We start from the raw sequence: 26,457 nt of genomic DNA, 5'->3' as shown, positions 1-26,457 counted from the left end.
TGCCTTTTTTTCACTGTTATTTCAAATTTGGACAAAATTTGTGTTTCTTAAAGGCGCAGTAACATTTTTTATATTGCTTGTAAACTTGTTTTAAAGTGTTTTCCAAGCTTGCTAGTCTCATTGCTAGTCTGTTTAAACAGAGGAACCTACTTGTTCATTATGTTTGAAAGCCATGGTGGAGCCCCATAGGAGAATGTGTACTAAATGTATTGATTTCACCTTAAACAGTAAAGATCAGTCTTTATCTATAAAAGAATTATCACCAGAGGGTTCTGTCGAGGGGGAAGTTATGCCGACTAACTCTCCCCACGTGTCAGACCCTTCGCCTCCCGCTCAGGGGACGCACGCTAGTATGGCGCCAATTACATCAGGGACGCCCATAGCGATTACCTTGCAGGACATGGCTGCAATCATGAATAATACCCTGTCAGAGGTATTATCTAGATTGCCTGAATTAAGAGGCAAGCGCGATAGCTCTGGGGTTAGGAGAGATACAGAGCGCGCAGATGCTGTAAGAGCCATGTCTGATACTGCGTCACAGTATGCAGAACATGAGGACGGAGAGCTTCAGTCTGTGGGTGACATCTCTGACTCGGGGAAACCTGATTCAGAGATTTCCAATTTTAAATTTAAGCTTGAGAACCTCCGTGTATTGCTTGGGGAGGTATACGGGGTATATGGTATACGGTTGCAATTCCATAGAAATTGTGTAGGCTGGATAGATACTATGCGGTGCCGGTGTGTACTGATGTTTTTCCTATACCTAAAAGGCTTACAGAAATTATTAGCAAGGAGTGGGATAGACCCGGTGTGCCCTTTTCCCCACCTCCTATATTTAGAAAAATGTTTCCAATAGACGCCACTACACGGGACTTATGGCAGACGGTCCCTAAGGTGGAGGGAGCAGTTTCTACTTTAGCAAAGCGTACCACTATCCGGTGGAGGACAGTTGTGCTTTTTCAGATCCAATGGATAAAAAATTGGAGGGTTACCTTAAGAAAATGTTTATTCAACAAGGTTTTATTTTACAGCCCCTTGCATGCATTGCGCCTGTCACTGCTGCGGCGGCATTCTGGTTTGAGGCCCTGGAAGAGGCCATCCATACAGCTCCATTGAATGAAATTATTGACAAGCTTAGAACGCTTAAGCTAGCTAACTCATTTGTTTCTGATGCCATTGTTCATTTGACTAAACTAACGGCTAAGAATTCCGGATTCGCCATCCAGGCGCGTATGGCGCTATGGCTTAAATCCTGGTCAGCTGACGTGACTTCAAAGTCTAAATTACTCAACATTCCTTTCAAGGGGCAGACCTTATTCGGGCCTGGCTTGAAGGAAATTATTGCTGACATTACTGGAGGCAAGGGTCATACCCTTCCTCAGGACAGGGCCAAATCAAAGGCCAAACAGTCTAATTTTCGTGCCTTTCGAAATTTCAGGATCAGCATCAACTTCCTCCGCTTCAAAACAAGAGGGAACTGTTTTTCATTCCAGACAGGCCTGGAAACCTAACCAGTCCTGGAACCAGGGCAAGCAGGCCAGAAAGCCTGCTGCTGCCCCCAAGACAGCATGAAGGAACGGCCCCCTATCCGGAAACGGATCTAGCGGGGGGCAGACTTTCTCTCTTTGCCCAGGCATGGGCAAGAGATGTTCAGGATCCCTGGGCGTTGGAGATTATATCTCAGGGATATCTTCTGGACTTCAAAGCTTCTCCTCCACAAGGGAGATTTCATCTTTCAAGGTTATCAGCAAACCAGATAAAGAAGGAGGCATTCCTAAGCTGTGTGCAAGACCTCCTAGTAATGGGAGTGATCCATCCAGTTCCGCAGACGGAACAAGGACAAGGGTTTTATTCAAATCTGTTTGTGGTTCCCAAGAAAGAGGGAACCTTCAGACCAATCTTGGATCTAAAGATCTTAAACAAATTCCTCAGAGTTCCATCATTCAAAATGGAAACGATTCGGACCATCCTACCCATGATCCAAGAGGGTCAGTACATGACCACAGTGGACTTAAAGGATGCCTACCTTCACATACCGATTCACAAAGATCATCATCGGTTCCTAAGGTTTGCCTTTCTAGACAGGCATTACCAATTTGTAGCTCTTCCCTTCGGGTTGGCCACAGCCCCGAGAATTTTTACAAAGGTTCTGGGCTCACTTCTGGCGGTTCTAAGACCGCGAGGCATAGCGGTGTCTCCTTATCTAGACGACATCCTGATACAGGCGTCAAGCTTTCAAATTGCCAAGTCTCATACAGAGATAGTTCTGGCATTTCTGAGGTCGCATGGGTGGAAAGTGAACGTGGAAAAGAGTTCTCTATCCCCACTCACAAGAGTCTCCTTCCTAGGCACTCTTATAGATTCTGTAGAGATGAAAATTTACCTGACGGAGTCCAGGTTATCAAAACTTCTAAATGCTTGCCGTGTCCTTCATTCCATTCTACGCCCGTCAGTGGCTCAGTGCATGGAAGTAATCGGCTTAATGGTAGCAGCAATGGACATACTCCAATTATGCATGCTAAGTCAGTGGAATGGGGATTACTCAGATTTGTCCCCTCTACTAAATCTGGATCAAGTGACCAGAGATTCTCTTCTCTGGTGGTTATCTCGGGTCCATCTGTCCAAGGGTATGTCCTTTCGCAGGCCAGATTGGACGATTGTAAAAACAGATTCTAGCCTTCTAGGTTGGGGTGCAGTCTGGAACTCCCTGAAGGCTCAGGGATTGTGGACTCAGGAGGAGAAACTCCTTCCAATAAATATTCTGGAGTTAAGAGCAATATTCAATGCTCTTCTAGCTTGGCCTCAGTTAGCAACCCTGAGGTTCATCAGATTTCAGTCGGACAACATCACGACTGTGGCTTACATCAACCATCAAGGGGGAACCAGGAGTTCCCTAGCGATGTTAGAAGTCTCAAAGATAATTTGCTGGGCAGAGTTTCACTCTTGCCACCTGTCAGCGATCCACATCCCAGGCGTAGAGAACTGGGAGGCGGATTTTCTAAGTCGTCAGACTTTTCATCCGGGGGAGTGGGAACTCCATCCGGAGGTGTTTGCTCAACTGGTCCATCGTTGGGGCAAACCAGAACTGGATCTCATGGCGTCTCGCCAGAACGCCAAGCTTCCTTGTTACGGATCCAGGTCCAGGGACCCGGGAGCGACGCTGATAGATGCTCTAGCAGCTCCTTGGTTCTTCAACCTGGCTTATGTGTTTCCACCGTTTCCTCTGCTCCCTCGACTGATTGCCAAAATCAAACAGGAGAGAGCATCGGTGATTCTGATAGCGCCTGCGTGGCCACGCAGGACCTGGTATGCAGACCTAGTGGACATGTCATCTCTTCCACCCTGGACTCTGCCTCTGAGGCAGGACCTTCTAATACAAGGTCCTTTCAATCATCCAAATCTAATTTCTCTGAAACTGACTGCATGGAGATTGAACGCTTGATTCTATCAAGGCGTGGCTTCTCCGAGTCAGTCATTGATACCTTAATACAGGCACGAAAGCCTGTCACCAGGAAAATCTACCATAAGATATGGCGTAAATATCTTTATTGGTGTGAATCCAAGAGTTACTCATGGAGTAAGTTTAGGATTCCTAGGATATTGTCCTTTCTCCGAGAGGGTTTGGACAAAGGCTTATCAGCTAGTTCTTTAAAAGGACAGATCTCTGCTCTGTCTATTCTTTTGCACAAGCGTCTGGCAGAGGTTCCAGACGTCCAGGCCTTTTGTCTGGCTTTGGTTAGGATTAAGCCTGTGTTTAAAACTGTTGCTCCCCCGTGGAGCTTAAACTTGGTTCTTAAAGTTCTTCAGGGAGTTCCGTTTGAACCCCTTCATTCCATTGATATTAAACTTTTATCTTGGAAAGTTCTGTTTTTGATGGCTATTTTCTCGGCTCGAAGAGTCTCTGAGTTATCTGCCTTACAATGTGATTCTCCTTATCTGATTTTTCATTCAGACAAGGTAGTTCTGCGTACCAAACCTGGGTTTTTACCTAAGGTGGTTTCTAACAGGAATATCAATCAAGAGATTGTTGTTCCATCATTGTGTCCTAATCCTTCTTCAAAGAAGGAACGTCTTTTGCATAATCTGGACGTAGTCCGTGCCTTGAAGTTTTACTTACAGGCTACTAAAGATTTTCGTCAAACATCTGCCCTGTTTGTCGTTTACTCTGGACAGAGGAGAGGTCAAAAAGCTTCGGCAACCTCTCTCTCCTTTTGGCTTCGGAGCTTAATACGCTTAGCCTATGAGACTGCTGGACAGCAGCCCCCTGAAAGCATTACAGCTCATTCTACTAGAGCTGTGTCTTCCACCTGGGCCTTTAAAAATGAGGCCTCTGTTGAACAGATTTGCAAGGCTGCGAATTGGTCTTCGCTTCACACCTTTTCAAAATTTTACAAATTTGATACTTTTGCTTCTTCGGAGGCTGTTTTTGGGAGAAAGGTTCTTCAGGCAGTGGTTCCTTCCATTTAAAGTTCCTGCCTTGTCCCTCCCATCATCCGTGTACTTTAGCTTTGGTATTGGTATCCCACAAGTAATAGATGATCCGTGGACTGGATACACTTAACAAGAGAAAACATAATTTATGCTTACCTGATAAATAAATTTATTTCTCTTGTAGTGTATCCAGTCCTCGGACCGCCCTGTCCTTTTAAGGCAGGTCTAAATTTTAATTAAACTACAGTCACCACTGCACCCTATGGTTTCTCCTTTCTCTGCTTGTTTCGTGGGTGATCCTCTTGCAACTTCCTGTTGGGAAGGAGAATATCCCACAAGTAATGGATGATCCGTGGACTGGATACACTACAAGAGAAATAAATTTATCAGGTAAGCATAAATTATGTTTTTTTTTCATGTAATTGGCAAGAGTCCATGATCTAGTGACGTATAGGATAGCAATACCCAAGATGTGGAACTCCACGCAAGAGTCACTAGAGAGGGAGGGATAAAAATAAAAACAGCCATTTTCCGCTGAAAAAATTAATCCACAACCCAAAATATAAGTTAATTCTCATAAATGTGAGGAAAAAAACTTAAATCAAAAGCAGAAAAATCAAACTGAAACAGCTGCCTGAAGAACTTTTTTCTACCAAAAACTGCTTCCGAAGAAGCAAATACATCAAAATGGTAGAATTTAGTAAATGTATGCAAAGAAGACCAAGTTGCAGCTTTGCAAATCTGAACAACTGAAGCTTCATTCTTAAAAGCCCAGGAAGTGGAAACTGATCTAGTAGAATGAGCTGTAATTCTCTGAGACGGGGCTTGACCCGACTCCAAATAGGCTTGATGAATCAAAAGTTTTAACCACGAGGCCAATGAAATGGCAGAAAAGATAACAAATAGACTAGAAGTCTTCCTGCAATCTTTAGTAGCTTCAACATAATATTTCAGAGCTCTCACCACATCCAAAGAATGTAAAGATCTCTCCAAAGAATTTTTAGGATTAGGACACAAGGAAGGAACAACAATTTCTCTATTAATGTTGTAAAAATTCACAACCTTAGGTAAGAATTTAAATGAAGTCCGCAAAACTGCCTTATCCTGATGAAAAATCAGAAAAGGAGATTCACAACAGAGAGCGGATAATTCAGAAACTCTTCTAGCAGAAGAGATGGCCAAAAGAAACAACACTTTCCAGGAAAGTAGTTTAATGTCCAAAGAATGCATAGGCTCAAACGGAGGAGCCTGTAAAGCCTTCAAAACTAAATTAAGACTCCAAAGAGGAGAGATGGATTTAATGACAGGCTTGATACGAACCAAAGCCTGCACAAAACAATGAATATCAGGAAGTTTAACAATCTTTCTGTGAAATAAAACAGAAAGAGCAGAGATTTGTCCTTTCAAGGAACTTGCAGACAAACCTTTATCCAAACCATCCTGAAGAAACTGTAAAATTCTAGGAATTCTAAAAGAATGTCAAGAGAATTTATTAGAAGAACACCATGAAATGTAAGTCTTCCAAACTTGATAATAAATCTTTCTAGAAACAGATTTACGAGCCTGCAACATAGTATTAATCACTGAGTCAGAGAAACCTCTATGACTAAACCCTAAGCGTTCAATTTCCATACCTTCAAATTTAATGATTTGAGATCCTGATGGAAAAACGGACCTTGAGATAGAAGGTCTGGCCTTAATGGAAGTGGCCAAGGTTGGCAACTGGACATCCAAACAAGATCCACATACCAAAATCTGTGAGACCATGTTGGAGCCACCAGCAGCACAAACGATTGCTCCATGATTAGTGGCGTATTTAGGTTTCGTGCTGCCCTAGGCACACACAATTCTGCTGCCCCCCCCCTACCCCCACCTCCCCAGGTTTTAGGCTTTTTTGGCCATAATATTTTTTGGTGAGGATGTAACATCACTTTTTTCCCCCATGGCATTTAAAATCTAAATGTTCATGTTCACATGTTCATATATGTGTGTGTAGTGCAGTGTGTAGTAAGTTTGTGTAGGTTTGCTTGCAGAATTGTGTTTGTATATATATATATATATATTGTGTTATGTTTTTAATTAAAATCTTACAGCCTGCACACAGAGTTATAAAAAGGACATCACACGTACACACAGGCCTATCATGTTAAGGCACAGGTAAATCATAAATGTCAGTGGCAACTAACCTGCTGGATAGACTTTTGGCTAGGCACACATGCAATCCTGGCAGTGCCTGCTGGGCACGGTGACTACACTCGATCTTTAGGGGCCAGCATTGTGCAGGTATAGATGCCGGCGGCAGTGATCTATATTTAGCCTTGCCATGCCCCCCCCCCCACCCAAACCTGTAAAATGAAATACTTTAGGTTGAGAGTGCCCCATACCCATAGGTCCCATGAATCATGTCATTTGTTTGGGTGCACACAGCCTTTTGCTTAACCCAGTAGTTTTCTTTTTTCTCTTCAATATTATTTTATTTATATAAGCGCACTAAACAGCTTGTTCCTCCCATGGCTAAGTTTGGACTTGAAGGCAGGCTACACAGAGTACAATAAAGTTGGAACTTAGATTATCTGTAGAAAATCACCCTTGTGTCCCCAGCAATCTGGGCAATCAATATCTATACTCTGTGCCACTGGAATGGAGGCAACTGACAGCTCTTCAAAAACAAGATTTTTAGTACGCTTTTATAACAAATATTGGCAAGAAAAAAACTACTGGGTTAAGCAAAAGTCTGTTGTGCACCCAAACAAATGACATGATTCACGATCACGGGCCCTGGGGATATGGGTGCACTCTCAACCTATAGTATTTCATTTTACAGGTTGGGTAGGGGCATGGCAGTCCTGAATATAGATCACTGCCGCCGGCCTCTGTAAAGCAGAGCGGTTACCTGCACAATAATTGCAGAAGTGGCAGCCATTATTGAATCTGCTGGCTGACGGCATTGCAGGAGGCCAGGCAGCAGTGGGCCCCTCCAGAGTGGCGGACCTCCAGGGTACGGTCGCAACTGCACCTGTTGCTATCCTGGTTGTTCCGCTCCTGCTTCAGGGCCTAAAGGACTCCTTGCACTCCCTGCTGAACTCCGTCCTGAGTACTAGCACAGTGCAGCTTGCAAACTACTTTCCGGTGGGAGGTCTATAGGTGGCGCCTTTGCACTTGTGCAGGCTCAATTCCCTTATGGGAAATGTAGTTTACGACAACTGTAGGGGTAGCAGTCACTGTCACTTATGTTTAATCCAACCTCTTAAAGAGCGGCAGCTGAATTAACTTTTTAGTAGAACTTAGTACTCATATAACAATCAATACAAAGTTAATTCAGCTGCCTCTCCTTCAGTGACTGCAAAAAGTGTCGCCCTTCTCAATCTGCCGCCCTAGGCCCGGGCCTTGTTGGCCTAGGCAGTAATACGCCCCTGTCCATGATGATTTTGGAGATCACTCTTGGAAGAAGAACTAGAGGCGGGAAAATATAAGCAGGTTGATAGCACCAAGGAAGTGTCAGCACATCCACTGCTTCCGCCTGAGGATCCCTGCACCTGGACAGGTACCTGGGACGTTTTTTGTTTAGATGAGATACCATCAAATCTATTTTTGGAAGCCCCCACATCTGAACAACTTGAGAAAACACATCTGGGTGGAGAGACTATTCTCCTGGATGTAAAGTCTGATGACTGAGGTAATCCGCTTCCCAATTGTCTATACTTGGGATATGAACCGCAGAAATTAGACAGGAGCTTGATTCCGCCCAAACAAGTATCTGAGATACTTCTTTCATAGCTTGAGGACTGTGAGTCCCACCCTGATGATTGACATATGCCACAGTTGTGATATTGTCCGTCTGAAAACAAATGAACGGTTCTCTCTTCAACAGAGACCAAAACTGAAGAGCCCTGAGAATCACACAGAGTTTCAAAATATTGATTGGTAATCTTGCCTCTTGAGATTTCCAAACCCCTTGTGCTGTCAGAGATCCCCAAACAGCTCCCCAACCTGAAAAACTTGCATCTGTTGTTATCACAGTCCAGGTTGGACGAACAAAAGAGGCCCCTAGAATTATATGATGGTTATCTAACCACCAAGTCAGAAAAAGTCGAACATTGGGATTTAAGGATATTAATTGTGATATCCTTGTATAATCCCTGCACCATTGGTTCAGCATACAAAGCTGGAGAGGTCTCATATGAAAATGAGCAATGGGGATTGCGTCTGATGCTGCAGTCATGAGACCTAAAACTTCCATGCACATAGCTACTGAAGGGAATGACTGAGACTGAAGGTTCCGACAGGCTGCAACCAATTTCAAACGTCTCTTGTCTGTTAGAGACAAAGTCATGGACACTGAATCTATCTGGAAACCTAAAAAGGTTACCTTTGTCTGAGGAATCAAAAAAAACTTTTTGGTAAATTGATCCTCCAACCATGTCTTCGTAGAAACAACACTAGTTGATTCGTGTGAGATTCTGCAGAACGTAAAGACTGAGCGAGTACCAAGATATCGTCCAAATAAGGAAACACCGCAATACCCCGCTCTCTGATTACAGAGAGTAGGGCACTGAGAACCTTTGAAAAGATTCTTGGAGCTGTCGCTAGGCCAAAAGGAAGAGCAACAAATTGGTAATGCTTGTCTAGAAAAGAGAATCTCAGGAACCGATAGTGATCCGGATGAATCGGAATATGAAGATAGGAATCCTGTAAGTCTATTGTGGACATATAATGCCCTTGCTGAACAAAAGTCAGAATAGTCCTTATAGTCACCATTTTGAAAGTTGGTACTCTTACATATCAATTCAAAATTTTTAGATCCAGAACTGGTATGAATGAATTTTCTTTCTTTGGGATAATGAATAGATTTGAAACGAAACTGGCATGATTACCCCTAATAACTCCAGGTCTGAAACAGACTTCAGGAAAGCCTGAGTCTTTACTGGTTTTGCTGGAATGCGTGAGAGAAAAAATCTTTTCTCTTGTTAAGTGTATCCAGTCCACGGATCATCCATTACTTGTGGGATATTCTCCTTCCCAACAGGAAGTTGCAAGAGGATCACCCACAGCAGAGCTGCTATATAGCTCCTCCCCTCACTGCCATATCCAGTCATTCTCTTGCAACTCTCAACTAAGATGGAGGTCGTAAGAGGACTGTGTTGTTTTATACTTAGTTTATTTCTTCAATCAAAAGTTTGTTATTTTTAAATGGTACCGGAGTGTACTGTTTATCTCAGGCAGTATTTAGAAGAAGAATCTGCCTGCGTTTTCTATGATCTTAGCAGAAGTAACTAAGATCCTTTGCTGTTCTCCCATATTCTGAGGAGTGAGGTAACTTCAGAGGGGGAATAGCGTGCAGGTTTTCCTGTAATAAGGTATGTGCAGTTAAAATATTTTTCTAGGGATGGAATTTGCTAGAAAATGCTGCTGATGCCGAAGTAATGTAAGTAAAGCCTTAAATGCAGTGATAGCGACTGGTATCAGGCTTATTAACAGAGATACATACTCTTATAAAAGTGTAATATAAAACGTTTGCTGGCATGTTTAATCGTTTTTTACATATGTTTGGTGATAAAACTTGTTGGGGCCTAGTTTTTTCCACATGGCTGGCTTGAATTTTGCCTAGAAACAGTTCCCTGAGGCTTCCCACTGTTGTAATATGAGTGGGAGGCGCCTATTTTGGCGTTTTTTTGCACAGCAAAAATTACAGACACAGACATCCAGCTTCTTCCTGCATGATCCAGGACTTCTCTGAAGGGCTCAAAAGGCTTCAAAAGTCGTAATGAGGGAGGTAAAAAGCCACAGTAGAGCTGTGGCAGTTGTTGTGACTGTTTAAAAAACGTTTTTGTCATTTGTTATTCCGTTTTTGGCATTAAGGGGTTAATCATCCATTTGCAAGTGGGTGCAATGCTCTGCTAACTTATTACATACACTGTAAAAATTTCGTTAGTGTAACGGCATTTTTTCACTGTTATTTCAAAATTTGGGAAAATTTGTGTTTCTTAAAGGCGCAGTAACGTTTTTTATATTGCTTGTAAGCTTGTTTTAAAATGTTTTCCAAGCTTGCTAGTCTCATTGCTAGTCTCTTTAAACATGTCTGACACAGAGGAACCCACTTGTTCATTATGTTTGAAAGCCATGGTGGAGCCCCATAGGAGAATGTGTACTAAATGTATTGATTTCACCTTAAACAGTAAAGATCAGTCTTTATCTATAAAAGAATTATCACCAGAGGGTTCTGTTGAGGGGAAAGTTATGCCGACTAACTCTCCCCACGTGTCAGACCCTTCGCCTCACGCTCAGGGGACGCACGATAATATGGCGCCAATTACATCAGGGACGCCCATAGCGATTACCTTGCAGGAAATGGCTGCAATCATGAATAATACCCTGTCAGAGGTATTATCTAGATTGCCTGAATTAAGAGGCAAGCACGATAGCTCTGGGGTTAGGAGAGATACAGAGCGTGCAAATGCTGTTAGAGCCATGTCTGATACTGCGTCACAGTATGCAGAACATGAGGACGGAGAGCTTCAGTCTGTGGGTGACATCTCTGACTCGGGGAAACCTGATTCAGAGATTTCTAATTTTAAATTTAAGCTTGAGAACCTCCGTGTATTACTTGGGGAGGTATTAGCTGCTCTGAATGACTGTAACACAGTTGCAATTCCAGAGAAATTGTGTAGGCTGGATAGATACTATGCGGTGCCGGTGAGTACTGACGTTTTTCCTATACCTAAAAGGCTTACAGAAATTATTAGCAAGGAGTGGGATAGACCCGGTGTGCCCTTTTCCCCACCTCCTATATTTAGAAAAATGTTTCCAATAGACGCCACTACACGGGACTTATGGCAGACGATCCCTAAGGTGGAGGGAGCAGTTTCTACTTTAGCAAAGCGTACCACTATCCCGGTTGAGGACAGTTGTGCTTTTTCAGATCCAATGGATAAAAAATTGGAGGGTTACCTTAAGAAAAAGTTTATTCAACAAGGTTTTATTTTACAGCCCTTTGCATGCATTGCGCCTGTCACTGCTGCGGCGGCATTGTGGTTTGAGGCCCTGGAAGAGGCCATCCAGACAGCTCAATTGAATGAAAATATTGACAAGCTTAGAATGCTTAAGCTAGCTAACTCATTTTTTTCTGATGCCATTGTTCATTTGACTAAACTAACGGCTAAGAATTCCGGATTCGCCATCCAGGCGCGTAGGGCGCTATGGCTTAAATCCTGGTCAGCTGACGTGACTTCAAAGTCTAAATTACTCAACATTCCTTTCAAGGGGCAGACCTTATTCGGGCCTGGCTTGAAGGAAATTATTGCTGACATTACTGGAGGCAAGGGTCATACCCTTCCTCAGGACAGGGCCAAATCAAAGGCCAAACAGTCTAATTTTCGTGCCTTTCGAAATTTCAAGGCAGGAGCAGCATCAACTTCCTCCGCTTCAAAACAAGAGGGAACTGTTGCTCATTCCAGACAGGCCTGGAAACCTAACCAGTCCTGGAACAAGGGCAAGCAGGCCAGAAAGCCTGCTGCTGCCCCCAAGACAGCATGAAGGAACGGCCCCCTATCCGGAAACGGATCTAGTGGGGGGCAGACTTTCTTCGCCCAGGCGTGGGCAAGAGATGTTCAGGATCCCTGGGCGTTGGAGATCATATCTCAGGGATATCTTCTGGACTTCAAAGCTTCTCCTCCACAAGGGAGATTTCATCTTTCAAGGTTATCAGCAAACCAGATAAAGAAAGAGGCATTCCTAAGCTGTGTGCAAGACCTCCTAGTAATGGGAGTGATCCATCCAGTTCCGCGGACGGAACTAAAGACAGGGGTTTTATTCAAATCTGTTTGTGGTTCCCAAGAAAGAGGGAACCTTCAGACCAATCTTGGATCTAAAGATCTTAAACAAATTCCTCAGAGTTCCATCATTCAAAATGGAAACTATTCGGACCATCCTACCCATGATCCAAGAGGGTCAGTACATGACCACAGTGGACTTAAAGGATGCCTACCTTCACATACCGATTCACAAAGATCATCATCGGTTCCTAAGGTTTGCCTTTCTAGACAGGCATTACCAATTTGTAGCTCTTCCCTTCGGGTTGGCCACAGCCCCGAGAATTTTTACAAAGGTTCTGGGCTCACTTCTGGCGGTTCTAAGACCGCGAGGCATAGCGGTGTCTCCTTATCTAGACGACATCCTGATACAGGCGTCAAGCTTTCAAATTGCCAAGTCTCATACAGAGATAGTTCTGGCATTTCTGAGGTCGCATGGGTGGAAAGTGAACGTGGAAAAGAGTTCTCTATCACCATTCACAAGAGTCTCCTTCCTAGGGACTCTTATAGATTCTGTAAGAGATGAAAATTTACCTGACGGAGTCCAGGTTATCAAAACTTCTAAATGTTTGCCGTGTCCTTCATTCCATTCCACGCCCGTCAGTGGCTCAGTGCATTGAAGTAATCGGCTTAACGGTAGCGGCAATGGACATAGTGCCATTTGCTCGCCTGCATCTCAGACCGCTGCAATTATGCATGCTAAGTCAGTGGAATGGGGATTACTCAGATTTGTCCCCTCTACTAAATCTGGATCAAGAGACCAGAGATTCTCTTCTCTGGTGGCTTTCTCGGGTCCATCTGTCCAAGGGTATGACCTTTCGCAGGCCAGATTGGACGATTGTAACAACAGATGCCAGCCTTCTAGGTTGGGGCGCAGTCTGGAACTCCCTGAAGGCTCAGGGATCATGGACTCAGGAGGAGAATCTCCTCCCAATAAATATTCTGGAGTTAAGAGCAATATTCAATGCTCTTCTAGCTTGGCCTCAGTTAGCAACACTGAGGTTCATCAGATTTCAGTCAGACAACATCACGACTGTGGCTTACATCAACCATCAAGGGGGAACCAGGAGTTCCCTAGCGATGTTAGAAGTCTCAAAGATAATTCGCTGGGCAGAGTCTCACTCTTGCCACCTGTCAGCAATCCACATCCCAGGCGTAGAGAACTGGGAGGCGGATTTTCTAAGTCGTCAGACTTTTCATCCGGGGGAGTGGGAACTCCATCCAGAGGTGTTTGCTCAAGTGGTCCATCATTGGGGCAAACCAGAACTGGATCTCATGGCGTCTCGCCAGAACGCCAAGCTTCCTTGTTATGGATCCAGGTCCAGGGACCCGGGAGCAACGCTGATAGATGCTCTAGCAGCTCCTTGGTTCTTCAACCTGGCCTATGTGTTTCCACCATTTCCTCTGCTCCCTCGACTGATTGCCAAAATCAAACAGGAGAGAGCATCGGTGATTCTGATAGCGTTTGCGTGGCCACGCAGGACCTGGTATGCAGACCTAGTGGACATGTCATCTCTTCCACCATGGACTCTGCCTCTGAGGCAGGACCTTTTAATACAAGGTCCTTTCAATCATCCAAATCTAATTTCTCTGAGACTGACTGCATGGAGATTGAACGCTTGATTCTATCAAGGCGTGGCTTCTCCGAGTCAGTCATTGATACCTTAATACAGGCTCGGAAGCCTGTCACCAGGAAAATCTACCATAAGATATGGCGTAAATATATTTATTGGTGTGAATCCAAGAGTTACTCATGGAGTAAGGTTAGGATTCCTAGGATATTGTCCTTTCTCCAAGAGGGTTTGGACAAAGGCTTATCAGCTAGTTCTTTAAAAGGACAGATCTCTGCTCTGTCTATTCTTTTGCACAAGTGTCTGGCAGAAGTTCCAGACGTCCAGGCATTTTGTCAGGCTTTGGTTAGGATTAAGCCTGTGTTTAAAACTGTTGCTCCCCCGTGGAGCTTAAACTTGGTTCTTAAAGTTCTTCAGGGAGTTCCGTTTGAACCCCTTCATTCCATTGATATTAAACTTTTATCTTGGAAAGTTCTGTTTTTGATGGCTATTTCCTCGGCTCGAAGAGTCTCTGAGTTATCTGCCTTACATTGTGATTCTCCTTATCTGATTTTTCATTCAGACAAGGCAGTTCTGCGTACCAAACCTGGGTTTTTACCTAAGGTGGTTTCTAACAGGAATATCAATCAAGAGATTGTTGTTCCATCATTGTGTCCTAATCCTTCTTCAAAGAAGGAACGTCTTTTGCATAATCTGGACGTAGTCCATGCCTTGAAGCTTTACTTGCAGGCTACTAAAGATTTTCGTCAAACATCTGCCCTGTTTGTCGTTTACTCTGGACAGAGGAGAGGTCAAAAAGCTTCGACAACCTCTCTCTCCTTTTGGCTTCGGAGCATAATACGCTTAGCCTATGAGACTGCTGGACAGCAGCCCCCTGAAAGGATTACAGCTCATTCTACTAGAGCTGTGGCTTCCACCTGGGCCTTTAAAAATGAGGCCTCTGTTGAACAGATTTGCAAATTTTACAAATTTGACACTTTTGCTTCTTCGGAGGCTGTTTTTAGGAGAAAGGTTCTACAGGCAGTGGTTCCTTCCGTTTAAGTTCCTGCCTTGTCCCTCCCATCATCCGTGTACTTTAGCTTTAGTATTGGTATCCCACATGTAATGGATGATCCGTGGACTGGATACACTTACCTGATAAATGTATTTCTCTTGTAGTGTATCCAGTCCAAGGCCCGCCCTGTCCTTTTAAGGCAGGTCTAAATTTTAATTAAACTACAGTCACCACTGCACCCTATGGTTTCTCCTTTCTCGTCTTGTTTCGGTCGAATGACTGGATATGGCAGTGAGGGGAGGAGCTATATAGCAGCTTTGCTGTGGGTGATCCTCTTGCAACTTCCTGTTGGGAAGGAGAATATCCCACAAGTAATGGATGCTCCGTGGACTGGATACACTACAAGAGAAATAAATTTATCAGGTAAGCATAAATTATGTTTTTACAGGTGGTCTTACTCTGAATCCTATTCTGTACCCCTGAGAGACAATACTTTGAATCCAATGATTTTGGACCGAATTGATCTAAACATCTTTGAAAAATTTTCATCTGCCCCCTACCAGTTTAGCTGGAATGAGGGCTGCACCTTCATGCGGACTTGGGGGCTGGCTTTGATCTCTTAAATGGCTTGGATTTATTCCAGTTTTAAGAAGACTTCCAATTGGAAACAGATTCCTTGGGGGAAGGATTAAGTTTCTGTTCCTTATTTTGTCGAAAGGAATGAAAACGGTTAGAAGCTTTAGATTTACCCTTAGGTCTTTTATCCTGAGGCAAAAAAAAACTCCCTTCCCCCCAGTGACAGTTGAAATTATTTAATCCAACTGAGAACCAAATAATTTATTACCTTGGAAAGAAAGAGATAGCAATCTGGACTTAGAAGTCCTATCAGCATTCCAAGATTTGAGTCACAAAGCTCTTCTAGCTAAAATAGCTAAAGACATAGATTTAACATCAATTTTGATGATATCAAAAACCTTGTTGCGCTAAAGTTTCCAACCAAAAAGTTGAAGCAGCTGCAACATCAGCCAAAAACATTGCAGGCCTAAGAAGATGACCTGAATATAAATAAGCTTTCCTTAGATAAGATTCAATTTTTCTATCTAAAGGATCTTTAAACAAAGTACTATCTTCCGTATGAATAGTAGTACGTTTAGCAAGAGTAGAGATAGCCCCATCAACTTTGGGGATCTTTTCCCAAAACTCCAATATAACTGCTGGTAAAGCATACACTTTTTTAAACCTTGAAGAAGGAATAAAAGAAGTACCAGGCCTATTCCATTCTTTAGAAATCATATCAGAAATAGCATCAGGAACTGGAGAAAACCTCTGGACTCAGGACTAGTTTCCTGCATATCTAATGTAATCAACACTTCTTTTAACAAAGAACGAATATACTCCATTTTAAATAAATAAGAGGATTTGTCAGTGTCAATATCTGAGGCAGGATCTTCTTATCCTCATCAGAGAAGGATAAATCAGTATGTTGCCGGTCATTTGAAATTTCATCAACTTTGAGAAGTTTTAAAAGACCTTTTACGTTTATTAGAAGGCGGAATGGCAGCCAAAGCCTTCTGAATAGAATCAGAAATAAATTATTTTAAATTTACAGGTATATCTTATGTATTAGATGTTGAGTGAACAGCAATATATAATGAACTACTACTGATGGATACATTCTCTGCATGTAAAAGTTTATCATGACAACTATTACAAACCACAGCTGGAGGTATAACCTCCACAAGTTTACAACAAATGCACTTAGCTTTGGTAGAACTGTTATCAGGCAGCAGGATTCCAACAGTGATTTCTGAGACAGGATCAGATTGAGACATCTTGCACATGTAAGAGAAAAAAACAACATATAAAGCAAAATTATCAATTTCCTTATATGGCAGTTTCAGGAATGGGAAAAATGCAAACAGCATAGCCGACATAGAAAAAAGGCAAGAGGCAAATAGGAATGGGGTCTTAAATAATGAAAATATTTGGCGCCAAGTATGAAGCACAACAAAAAAAAATGTTGGCGCCAAAAACGTCCGGAAACGACACACTTGCGTCATAGACACCAGAAATGACGAATTTGCATCAACGAACGTAACTTCGCGCCAAAAAAATCTTGCGCCAAGAATGACGCAATAAACTGGCATTTTGCGCCCTCGCAAGCCTAATTCTGCCCGCGAATTTAAAAGACAGTCAATTTGACAAAGAGACTATACCCCAGGTAAGAAATACATTTTCATAAAAAAGCACTTCCCAGATATGAAACTGACAGTCTGCAAAAGGAAATATACTGAAAACCTGAATCATGGCAAATATAAGTACAATACATATATTTAGAACTTTATATAAATACATAAAGTGCCAAACATAACTGAGAGTGTCTTACGTAATGAAAACATACTTAACAAAAGACACCCATCCACATATGGCAGATAGCCAAACCAGTACTGAAACGGTTATCAGTAGAGGTAATGGAATATGAGAGTATATTGTCGATCTGAAAAGGGAGGTAGGAGATGACTCTCTACAACCGATAACAGAGAACCTATGAAATAGATCCCCCGTGAGGAAAACCATTGTATTCAATAGGTGATACTCCCTTCACATCCCTCTGACATTCACTGTACTTTGAAAGGAATCGGGCTTCAAAATGCTGAGAAGCGCATATCAACGTAGAAATCTTAGCACAAACTTACTTCACCACCTCCATAGGAGGCAAAGTTTGTAAAACTGAATTGTGGGTGTGGTGAGGGGTGTATTCATAGGCATTTTGAGGTTTGGGAAACTTTGCCCCTCCTGGTAGGATTGTATATCCCATACTTCACTAGCTCATGGACTCTTACCAATTACATGAAAGAAATATATATATATAATGTGTAGCCAGATCAGCACTCCAGACGACTCCTGATGCCCGGGGTGCAACAAATAGAACAGTATACAGTCAGAAATTAAGTGCACTTACCAGGTCTTGCTTTCGATTTTTAATGCAAAAGTGTGAACATTTTCGGGGGGTTAGCCCCTTCCTCAGACATACATCAAAAAAGAAATAGACCAACTTTCCCAAACACCAGCCACCATTTAAAAACATTAGCCCCCATGTCCCTCGATCTCCCGAGTAGGGGCACCACCCACATGTGACATCGTCATCCCGGGTAACGCGAGATTACGGCTGTGAAGACATAAATAAATAATCAAATAATACCACTTATTACAATGGATCAGAAACAGTTGTATATGTCCTGCAATAATGTCACGCATACACATCCTATGTTAAATGCTAAATATATCTTATGCTTGTAGTCTCGTAACTTAGGGGTGTATCAAATATTGCTCACTCGTTGGTTACTATAGCAACCACATTAAAAACTCTTAAATTGCCAGCCAATAAGAGGCTAACATATTCTCACTTGTTTTGACAGCTGTCAAGCTATGGCCAAAGGCTTCAGCAGTGTATAATATTGCGAAGATAAAATCACCCATGTTGCTATGGTAAACAGACAGTAAGGTAGCCAACCTATCATCAGACAGTCTAAGGCTAAGTAAAGGGTAAAACTATACAATAAAATATCTTCAAGCAGCTAGAAGGTCAGGAGAAGTTAATATATACTATATTATGTATGATATACACCCTACAAGTTTAGCTAGGATCATACTATACCTTAAGTACCTGACATACCTCTCCAATACTATCTACATAGGACTATATATAAGCAATTCAGTATGTAAGGGCAAGAGGGGAATCAAACCTCACTATATACAATCAAGCTAATCTGCCACAATGGATATGTGGTAGAGTCATCTGTAGGGAAACAAGGAGAATGAATATTGTCAAAGACAAACTTGCCAATCGAAATGGATGTTAAGCCCCTTTGGAATCAAAGTGTCCAATATGAATGTCCAATGAGCTTCTCTTTTTAACAGCAGTCTGTTTCTGTCACCACCCCAAGGAGGTGAGGGGACATGATCGATTATAGTATACTTTAGATCCTTAACCATGTGGTTCACCTCCAAGAAATAACGAGCCACAGGTTGGTCAGAGGGAACCGTTCTTTAGTGCAGTCTGAATTGCCTACCTGTGGTTGGCCATACAAGTTTGTAAGTCATCAGACGTTTTTCCTACTTAAAAAGTCTGCAAATGCAGTGTATAAGGTACACAATGTGGTTGTGGTACAAGTCATCCGATGTTTGTGGTAGAATTTCTGTTGCTTATGCGGATGAGTAAAATACTGTCCTCTGATAAACCGCTGCATGCTGTGCAGCAAAAGCAACCCCACTTTTCCATATTCAACCAGGAACTCTTTGTGTAGCTTTGTTGTGGGTCTGTATTGACCAAGATATCTCAGAGAGACCTGGAACATTTAAAGCCCACCATGGGTGGTTGCATTTTAATATAGTATATATTAGCTTCTCCTGACCCGCTAGCTGCTTGTAGAGAATATTGTAGTGTATAGTTTTACCCTTTACTTAGCCTTAGACTTTCTGATAATAGGTTGGCTACCTTACTGTCCGCTTACCATAGCAACATAGGTGGTTTTATCTTCGCAATACTATACACTGCTGAAGCCTTTGGTCATAGCTTGACAGCTGTCAAAACAAGTGAGAATAGGTTAGCCTCTTATTGTATGGCAATTTAAGAGTTGTTACCATAGTAACATCTGAAAAAAAGATCTAAAAACACTGAAGCAGCAGACATTGTGAAAATTAATATTTGTGTCATTCTCAAAACTTTTGGCCAAGACTGTACTTCCTTATGCTCACTAGCTGGTAGTCACTCCTTCCTACTGCCCACTGACTGATGGGTAAAATGAGTATTTGGACCTGTTAGCTATTGAACGTTAGCAAGAAGTAACTATCTGTTATTATTCATTAGCAGGAAGTAACAATCTTTCATCTGGGCATTAGCAGGAAGTAAACAACTGATACTGCTGTATTGATTAAATTTAATGGGCCATAATACCCAAATGTTTTAACACTTGAAAGTGATACAGTATAGCTGTAAAAAGTTGACTAGAAAATATCACCTGAACATCTCTATGTAAAAAAGAAAGATATTTTACCTCAACAGTTTCTCAGTAGCCAGATCCCATTGTAAAGGACTTCTAAGCAACAAATCAGTATGTCTGTCCCGGGACAGCTGAAGGAGCGAGCTTACGTGCACACTCATCTTATTTCCCTATTCAGTTTAAGGAAGTTTACAATGAAATCTCATGAGAGTTAAGTGAAATCTCATGAGATCACAGTAAGAGTTCATGACTTCAGCACTGTTGATGCTGATTGGCTGCTGCTAATTTCTTCATTTTTTTTATTTTTTTTTTACCTGTAGCTGGGCTGCAGCTGAGTATAACTTTTTACACATAACTTGCTCTGCTGAGCTGAGGAAGTTGTTAGGTAAAATATCTTCCTTTTTTACATAGATATGCTCAGGTGATATTTTCCTGTCAGCTTTTTACAGTTATGCTGCATCAGTTTCAAGTGATTTAGCATATGAGTATTATGTCCCTTTAAAATCGTTATTACTTCACATTTTTCTGGCAAAAACAATTTTTAAAGTGTTTAAACAATGCTGCATCAAATGAAAAAAATGGATTACAAAGTCCCTTAAGGGATGGAAAGACAGCAGTAAGTAGGTATTGCTCTTTTGACCAGTAGGTGCTTATAAGTTATAGTGTACAAAATTTTTGAATTACACAATGGTGCATGTTAAATTTAACTTGTATTATTTTTTGCAATATGTCTAAAAAAAAGTTTATTTAAAAGTTATCACTGTTTAATGCTGATTATTGCACACTCAACCTACTACTGATATTGTAGAAGGCTTTAGCCACACACTTTTTTTTTTTTCTTGTTCGTGCACCAAGTCACAGTGGCATCATGTGGCTTCACTTGTCAGCAAAAGTACCCAGCTCCATATCTGCAGTGAGTCACTTGTATGATAAAAGCTGGCACAGAGGTAGCAGTAACAGAATCAGTTTTGCAAACATAAGTACATGTGTTTTAAACCTGACCTTTATGTTCCTGTAAGTAAATAATGTTTTTTTTCTAATAATTATTCTCATTATTATTTGTTTTTAAAAGATGAGGACGTTGCTGATGAACTTTTTGATGATTACCTATTAAACCACCTGAAGCACAAGATTTCCAGGGATTACAAATGGAAGTCAGAGCTAAATGGTGATGAAATTCTACCTGCAGATCAGGAAATAGTTGGTGGACCCATGGTGGACCACAAAGAAATACCAGTGCGTGGCAACATTAGAGTAGATTATGTGGACTGTGAAGAATCAAATGGGGAGGATGAGGAAGAGGATGAAGATGTTACTGAAGAAGTGATGACCCCAAACCTTAAACATTATGTGCCTAGCCTAAATCCTCTCCTGGCAACACCAGATGTAATTTTGAAAAACAAAGACAACGTTCCTCATACAGTGTCTGAACCTAATGATACTGCTGTGCCAGAGTGGGGAGCTTTCTTCTGCAATCACGCAGATGACATCTCGGATACTGAGGAGTGTATCCCAGCTCCTGGGGTTTGCAAAAGTTCTCAGTCACCAAAACTGTACAGTGATTCTGATGACTCAACCCATATTTCCTCATTGAATTCATCCCAGTCAACGCACATCTCGGAACAAGGCAGTCAAGGGTGGGATAACCAAGCCGACACAGTCATGTTGACCACTCAGGAACGAAAAGAAACTGATGCTGGGCTTTTAAATAGGCACCATTTAACAGTTGTTGCCAGACCTGCAGCCAAGCCTAATGAATCTCAGAGCAGGAAAACCAGTGACCAAGCAGAAGAAACAACACACATTCTAGATAAGGGAGAATGTGCATTTATTGCTCACATTGGTGATGGTGCATCACTTAAGACCGACTCACAGAGCTCCTCGGACTTTGAAATTCCTTCTACTCCTGGGTGTGAACAACCAAATCCAGACAAGCTGCAGTTTTTGTATGAGAGGCTTGCAACAGGAAAATCTATCATGACGGATAATCAAGATTAGCTGCTTTTTACATTCACTAACTTAAAGGGACATGAAACCCATATCTTCTTTTATTATTCAGATAGAGTGTACAGCTTTATGAAAGTCTCCAATTTAATTCTATTTTCAAATGTACTTGGTTCAAATTAAGAGAATACCTAGGTAGGTAGCGTGCACGTGTCTGGAGAACAATATGACAGCAGTGTTTAATTAATGTGTAAAGTTGTTTAAAAGCAATTTTGCAAAACTGCTGCCTTTTAGTTCTCTAGACACATGCTCTCTCCTGAGCCTACCTATCCGATTTTCAACAAAGGATACCAATAGAACCAAATAAATTTGATTATAGAAGTGAATTGCAAACTTTCTTAAAATGATATACTGCATCTGAATAATGAAATAAACATTAGGTTTTTCATTTCTCTTTAATTTGTAATACATTTTCTATAGGAAATTAACAGGATTTTCACTGTACCACAAACATTTAATAGTGATAACTCTTCATTCATAATGAACACAATATTATTTTTTTTGTAATATTTAATATTAATTATTTCTATTCAGAAATATTTATTGACTGTTCAGGTCAAACCTTCTGTTATTATTATGATTTATTTTTATCAGTTATTTGTAGAGTGCCAACAGATTCCGCAGCGCTAAGTTGATTTTTCTCCTGAATGTTGCTAAGTCTTTAAAGGATCCTATATTATTTAGTGCATTTTCCTGTAGTCTTATAATTAATAAAATAATTATTTGCAAACATAAAACCAAAAGAGGTCCACAATTACACCTTAAAGGGACATTAAACATCCTTTTGCTTTTTTTAGGTTCTCAAAATGCTGCAAATTATCTAAAACAGCAGCATTTGCAGGTTACAGAATTTGCTTTTTGACCTCTTTAGGGAGCCTGTGACAAGCAGAGTTTTACACAAAAGCAAGAGGTGTTTTATTGTCTTTTTAAAGGGGCATGAAATTCCCTAACTAATTAATAATGGCTGATAAAGGACAAGAAACCACATTTTCTTCTTAAACAGGAAGAGTCCACGGCTTCATTCTTTACTTTTGGGAATTCAGAACCTGGCCACCAGGAGGAGGCAAAGACACCCCAGCCAAAGGCTTAAATACCTCCCCCACTTCCCTCATCCCCCAGTCATTCTTTGCCTTTTGTCTCAGGAGGTTGGCAGAGAAGTGTCAGAAGATTGAAGATAGTCTCTCATGGAGGGTAGTACTCTTCGAAATGGGACTGGAGTTTTCAGTAAACCTGTCCGCCTCTCAGTGAGAGCATGGGTGAAAGTTAGAGTCCGGAGATGCAGGGAGAGTCTTTCTGCTAAACCATCCCGACTCATATTAACAGCTCCTGGGCAATCAGCGTTGACGAGTTTCGCTGCCTGCCTTTATTCACTCAAGTCCATGTCAGAAGCAAAGCTACTATCTGTCACACTTGAAGGGCCATGTTCCTGTTCTACGGTGTAGATTCTGGTAAGATTGTTTCATTTTATTTTGATATGTGAATGTAATGTTAACGTAAGAAGTCAGGGTCCCAGTGGGGGGTTATTAAACAGGGGGGGCCTTTAATCTGCTATTGTGTAGTGATACTTGGGCTCATTTCTATTCGGACATAACGGCCTTATTTCATCAGTTTGCACGGTCCTATGGACTGGCACTTTTTTTGGTTGACACGATGCACCTCGTGACTGGAATACTGTCTTTGTTCTGTTAACCGAGGTTCGTCGTGTGTGGGATCGCCTGAGTCAGTTAGACCTTCTGGGGAAGCGATGGCCTCTGAGGCTTCAGGGGCCCCACCCTCAGGGCCGGGGTCGCCCAATGACCCGGTTGGGGAACATTTTCCGTTATAGACTGGCACGTCTTCGTGTTTTACTAAGGCATGTTTTGGCGGTGCTGGAGGATTACAGCCCTACTGGGCCAAGGAATCCTCGGTCTTCTGTGCCGGACGGCAAACTGGATTAGACGTGTGGGGATGAAGCAGTCTCTTTAATGTCTCCGTTTTTCCTTTTCTTTTAAGTATCTGTTCCAGTTCTGAGCTTGGGCCTCTAATCGGCTGGTCCGGTTGGCGTGCTGTTTTCCTTGGACATTCACCCTCGGATGCTGCCTTCCTTTTATTTAATCCGGTTAGAATATATTTGATTTGTTTTAGGAAGCTCATGTATGCTATAATTTTCAATTTTGGTAACATTTCTTCTCTGGAACTGATTTTGTAGTTGCTCGCGCACTTCCTTGGAAGCTGCACGTTTTCTATATCGGAACTTTGTTCTGATTATAGTTTATGGTTTTTGATCCCTATGGGGCTTCGATTTTTCTTAGACCTTGGACAGTTCAGGTGTTCCTTGTATCAGGCAAGTACTGGTCGGGCGCTAGTTGCTGTTCCTTAGGGTTCATGTCACCCACGTGTTGCCGGTGTGCTGGTTATCCTGTTGGGTGTTGAGTCGTTCACTTTGTTCGGAGTGTTCGTTTTATGTTTATTTATCCATTACTTGAGGGGTGTTTTCATTTCTTATACGTCAACCTGCTCCTCGTCCTCGGTGAACGGAGTGTCGGAGGGATTGTATATGTCCTCTGCCGTTCCTTATGTGAGGATCCGTCTATGACTCCGCTGGACAGTTGGGGTACCGGTTTGGATGATGATTTTCGTTTCAATCTTGGTATTTTCCAGGTGTCTGTTTCTTGTGGCCTAGTCGCAGGTACCCCTCTAGGTTGCTGTCACTGGCTTTTTTCCCTTCTTGGGTGGTCTGGTCATCGGAGTCTGGGACTTCGGGTATGTCTTTCTCCCCTTTATTGTTTTTTTTAGTATATTGCACACTCTCATAAGATGGAGCGCAGGCAACCGTCTCTGGTCCGCTTCTCAGCAGGAGTTGTGGGGTTGTGGGGTTATTCCTGGTGTGGTACAGGGATCTCCGGGAGGCTGATCCTGTGAGGATCTTTGGCTCTCCAACTAATGGGCTCTTTACGCTTGCTGGTGGGTCGTCCAGTTGCCCACGTGGCTATGATTGCGTGTTTGAATCCAGCTATTGTGGTATGTTCTCCATTATATGGAGCCCTGTCCCTGGTAATCTTCGGGGTCCCTGGACTTGGAGTGTTGCACTCGAACCTCTAGGAGCTCTTGGTTTCTGGGGTTGCAAGCGGAGGGTCCAGGGTTCAGCTCCACCTCCGGGTGCGGGTTGCTATCTCTGAGTTCTGTCTAGATGTCCTTCTATGCTCTTGGCCTGAGTCTCTTACGAGCATCTAATGTTTAAGGTCATTGGGGTGTGGAATGCACTACCTAGAGTGCCCTTCACCGTATGCGGCAACTTGATGTTTCCTCAGGACATACGGCCTGTCCCGGGTTTCAGGGGGTCGGGTCTGGCTTAGGGCCATGTCTCTTGTCTGAGATTTTGTGATCCGGGTCGCTGGACTCGGTCCTGAGCGGTTAGGTTTCAAACCTTAGGGTTTAGAACGTCCGCTTGTCCCTTCGGGGGTTTTTTATCTCTCATTGGAGATTTGGTATCTGCAGGAAGGTTAGTTTGCTGCCTTTCAGGTGGATCTACAGTTGTTGCCAGTGGCAACTTTTGCATTTGAGGTTGTTTGTCTCAACTGAGCTAGTAGTAATGACCATTGGGTTATTACTCAATGGTATTGTTTTACCATTCTCTTGGGTCTCTTCGCCTTGCCTACGGCTTGGCTTTTGCCCTCTTGGAGAGGATTTTGGAAGTAAACAGTTTCCATGGAGACCCTGTGAGTTCTTATCTTCTTGTTCGAGAATTTTTTCTTCCCTCCTTGCATGTTGGATGTCAGGGGGGCTGGCTCTGGTACTAGGGTATCGTTGTAGCTCAGTTACCTATCTTCCTTTTTGGGAGTGTTCCTTCTTTAGAGATGGCAACTGTGTAAGGGTTCCGGAACCAGAGCACGTAGTATTCTGTCATGGATTAGTGGTAGCATGACCAACTGCTAGTAATTGATCAGAGTGGTTCTCCAATGGGTTCATTTCCTCTTGGCCCTCTGCTCTCTCTTGAGGTGGACGTTGCCAGCCCTCTTTTGGGTTGGGTCCGTTCCTCTGAGGGGGGGTTGGGGATCTGTCTGCTCTCTTAGGTCTGACCATGTACTTTTTGTTGACCCTGTTCTCCTCCCTGGTGGGGGGGTTCATGGGTGTTCCTTCCTCCGCTGGTTGCATTGCTGCTGGTGTTGGAGGTCTTCTGGGGTCTGGGATTCCTGGTCGGGAGTTAGTCGTTAATTCGGCACTCTCTGTGGGATGGGGTCCCATGATGACTTAGGGTCAGCTTTGCTGCCCCTGAGCTGGAACTCGCGAGTTCTGTCAGTTGTGGTTCTGTGTTTCACAGAGAGCCTTCCTTTTTCTGCTAGGTCAGTTAGTTTTTCCATCCTGTCGTTGGGCTCCGTGTTTTTTCTTCGGTCCTGATATAGGTTTCCTACCTGTATGTGGCTAGTTTTAGCGGTTGTGTCTGCTAGACTAGGGTTCTGTGGGGAGCTTGTGGCTTCCTTAGAGTACCATAAGTTACATGGTGTTGTGTCAGAGGATCTGAGGGTGTATTTTTGTTCTTCCTCGCGGTTGCTCTCTCATAAGGTTGGGAGTGTCTCTTGGGAGATGGACTTTATAGAGAGTTCTTTCCCTGGGTGGTTGTCTTGTAACAACCTTCGTTTTGCTTTGTCCTTGGGGTTTCTTACCCT

General features: G+C 42.6%; 1 protein-coding gene across 1 annotated transcript in view; it reads left to right on the top strand.

Annotated features, from left to right (window-relative positions):
• DCLRE1C (DNA cross-link repair 1C) overlaps window positions 1–22,277 on the top strand; it is a 147,721-nt gene extending 125,444 nt beyond the window's left edge. The window contains exon 14 of the mRNA XM_053716501.1: window positions 20,880–22,277. Coding sequence (XP_053572476.1) covers window positions 20,880–21,805 — 926 coding nt within the window. The 3' untranslated portion in view covers window positions 21,806–22,277. The remainder of the gene's footprint in view (window positions 1–20,879) is intronic.
• Window positions 22,278–26,457: the final 4,180 nt, after the last annotated feature.

The sequence above is a fragment of the Bombina bombina genome, chromosome 6 (genome assembly GCF_027579735.1).
Source record: "Bombina bombina isolate aBomBom1 chromosome 6, aBomBom1.pri, whole genome shotgun sequence".
In the NCBI taxonomy this organism is placed as follows: domain Eukaryota; kingdom Metazoa; phylum Chordata; class Amphibia; order Anura; family Bombinatoridae; genus Bombina; species Bombina bombina.
Note: the sequence above shows the minus strand (reverse complement) of the source record. Positions and strands in the feature narration are given on the sequence as shown.